Source organism: Capsicum annuum, unplaced genomic scaffold (genome assembly GCF_002878395.1).
Source record: "Capsicum annuum cultivar UCD-10X-F1 unplaced genomic scaffold, UCD10Xv1.1 ctg81217, whole genome shotgun sequence".
In the NCBI taxonomy this organism is placed as follows: domain Eukaryota; kingdom Viridiplantae; phylum Streptophyta; class Magnoliopsida; order Solanales; family Solanaceae; genus Capsicum; species Capsicum annuum.
This window is the reverse complement of record NW_025891923.1, coordinates 5,698-8,971: the sequence shown is the minus strand read 5'-3', so window position 1 is coordinate 8,971 and position 3,274 is coordinate 5,698. Positions and strand designations below refer to the sequence as shown.

General features: G+C 39.2%; 1 protein-coding gene across 1 annotated transcript; it reads left to right on the top strand.

Moving 5' to 3' along the window:
* The first annotated feature begins 263 nt into the window (after nt 1-263).
* Nucleotides 264-2,614, top strand: LOC124895307 (trans-cinnamate:CoA ligase, peroxisomal-like). The gene is made up of 2 exons (XM_047405742.1): nt 264-612; nt 826-2,614. Exons 1-2 carry the CDS (start codon nt 415-417, stop codon nt 2,362-2,364), a joined length of 1,737 nt encoding a protein of 578 aa, XP_047261698.1. The 5' UTR covers nt 264-414; the 3' UTR covers nt 2,365-2,614.
* The last annotated feature ends 660 nt before the right edge of the window (nt 2,615-3,274 follow it).

Genomic DNA, 3,274 nt, shown 5'->3' with positions numbered 1-3,274 from the left:
AAATTTAAAAGCGAACGGAACCAGTGAAGTGGCTTTAATTAGGTTATGTCCCCATTGTTCAATGTTCAAGGTCATGTGTGAAAACAAACTTGGATCACTTGAATAGTCAATGGGCAGAGTCCTTTTGTTTAAACTATGGATTATTTTTTTTTAATTTTTTGCGGGTGTGTTAGGACATATGGATTAGCATTTAGCATTGCACATTCACTAAAACTTCCCTATTATTACTTCCATCTAAACAACCATTGTGGGGACCACATGGACAAGGGACTAAATTTTCTATATAAACAGAAACCATCAGCGGCATCTCTCACACAAACTCTTAAAATATCTTTACCTCTCCAAATACAAAGTTGCAAACTTTTTCCAGAACAGAGCGTTTTACTAGTTAAAAAAGTAATTCAATTTTGTCCCATGGACAATTTACCTAAACATGGAGCAAATTATGTGCCTCTTACTCCTCTCACGTTCTTAACCAGAGCCTCCAATTCTTATGCCAACCGCACCTCTACTATTTATGCTAATATCCGCTTCACTTGGCGCCAAACTTATGAGCGTTGTTGTCGCCTCGCTTCCTCCCTCAGGTCCTTAAACATTGTCAAGAACGACGTGGTGAGTGTACAATTCAACCTTCTAACGTGATTAATTTGCATTGCGACTTAAATTGTTGATATTCTTAATTAATTCCTTGTTGGGTTGATGTGTTACGTAAAGTAATAGTATTACTTTTGGTTCCATTATCTAATTGAAACAAGAATACCAGCTAGTTTTTAAGAATATGAGCATATGTTGATGGTTATTTTTTTTTTTTTTATGATCACGTAGGTTTCGGTCCTGGCACCAAATGTACCGGCCATGCTAGAAATGCATTTTGCAGTGCCAATGGCAGGGGCTGTGTTGAACGCCATCAATACAAGGCTGGATGCTAGAAATGTTGCCCTTATTCTCAAGCACTCGGAAGCCAAGATCTTTTTTGTTGACTGTGAATATGTCGACAAAGCTAAGAAGGCCATTGAAATACTAATGGCAGACTTTCAAATGCCAATGCCCCTCATCGTTGTCATTGATGACCTGGATTCCCCAACTGGAATCCGGTTAGGGGAGCTCGAATACGAGCAATTGGTGTACCAAGGCAACCCTGAATGTGTCCTTGAAAATATTGATGATGAATGGAATCCGATTACCTTGAGCTATACATCAGGTACGACTTCAGAGCCGAAGGGAGTTGTGTACAGCCACAGAGGTGCTTTCTTAAGCACTCTGAGTTTGATTTTGGGGTGGGAGATGGGTACTGAGCCTGTCTACTTATGGTCCCTCCCTATGTTTCACTGCAATGGTTGGACTTTCACATGGGGAATAGCTGCAAGGGGTGGGACCAATGTTTGCATCCGCAATACTACGGCCCAAGAAATCTACTCCAGCATAACGTTACACAAAGTAACACATATGTGCGCTGCACCTATTGTCCTCAACATAATCCTCGAGGCCAAGCCACACGAGCAGTGCCAAATAACAACCCCAGTTCAAATTCTAGTGGGGGGTGCACCCCCACCAGCACCGCTCCTCGAGAAAATCGAGAGGCAGGGGTTCCACGTGGTCCACGCCTATGGGCTCACAGAGGCCACTGGGCCAGCCCTTGTGTGCGAGTGGCAATCCAAGTGGAACAAATTACCCTGGGAAGAACAATCCAAGATAAAAGCCAGACAAGGCCTCGGCATACTGACACTCGCTGATGTTGATGTGAAGAACTTCAAGACTATGCAGAGCGTCCCTCGCGACGGGAAGACAACAGGGGAAATATGCCTGAGGGGAAGCAGCATAATGAAAGGATACTTAAAGAATGAAAAGGCAAATTCAGAAGTATTCAAGAATGGTTGGTTTTTCACAGGGGACATGGGAGTGATTCACCCAGATGGGTATCTGGAAATCAAAGACAGGTGCAAAGATGTGATCATATCAGGTGGAGAGAACATCAGCAGCGTCGAAGTAGAAAGTGCAATACTAAAACATCCATATGTCGTAGAGGCCTCAGTTGTGGCCATGCCACATCCCAGGTGGGGTGAAAGTCCATGCGCCTTTGTTATATTAAGGAAAGACTGCAACTTTAAAGAATCGGACATCGTAGCACACTGTCGGAAGAACTTGCCAGGATTCATGGTACCAAAGAAGGTCCAATTTGTGGAAGAATTGCCCAAAACAGGAACAGGGAAAGTGCAGAAGAATCATTTGAGAGCAGTGGCAAAGACATTTGCAGTAACGGAAAATGCAAATCAAAAAACCAAAAGGTCAAGCCAAGTCAACAGGGAAAAGCCTCGTTCATACGATCAAAGTCATCAGCAGATTCTTGCATTGTCTCGTCTTTAGTGATTGAAGAAATGCTTAACGAAAGACTTACTAAGTATTATCTTTTTTGTTTCTGAGTTGTTTAGTACGTACTAATCACGTCTCTAATTGGAGTTTACTGTATGCGTTGTCTTCCTTACCTATTACGTGCATTATTGTAAAGACGTTTTATTTTCTAATCACAATTTTAAATACCATTAAAATCTTCCTTTGTATATGCAAATCATGATTTGTAAAAAAGTTAATTTGAAGTTGAAATTTTGTTTGAATATGGAATTTGAGTTTTTTAAGTTTGTATGTTTTCTCATAAACATAAAAATCTGATAATTTATGAAAACTATCAAAATTTCTCCAACTCTTACATGGTGTTACCAAATGAACAAATAATGTATCTGTAATTAGGGTTGGACATAAAATATCAAAAACCGAATTATCAAACCGATCTGAAAAATTTAGTAATAGGTATTCGGTAATTCGGTATTTGGTATGGTATTTGAGAGTAAAATTTCAATATTTCGGTATTTGGGATTGAGTTTGTACAAGATATTAATACCGTTTGGTATTCGATATTTACCGAATATCGAATATCTATATATATAACCCAACCCAATAGACAATAGTACTAGTCATCTCAAAGAATCTCTTGGACCTTGGTAATATATTCGTAAAATGCAACAAAAAGAATACTAAATAGGATTTCTATTAAAGACTTTTTAAAGCTTAAACGTACATTTGCACATCTCCAATTTTAATATGGTATTACCAAATACCGTACCGAATTGAAGTTTAACTTATCGATTACCGAACTACCGAATCGATATTTATAAGTATGGTATGTGATATCTATGTTCAAATACCGAGCACCAAATTACCAAACTCAAATTTTGAAAATACCGAATCGAATACCGAACACCCATCCCTATCTGTGACA

Excerpts from the sequence above, each read along its gene's own strand:
- LOC124895307 (XM_047405742.1), top strand. The coding sequence starts at position 415 with ATGGACAATTTACCTAAACATGGAGCAAATTATGTGCCTCTTACTCCT. Across the intron at positions 613-825 it reads ACATTGTCAAGAACGACGTG|GTTTCGGTCCTGGCACCAAA; the intron begins GTGAGTGTACAA and ends ATGATCACGTAG.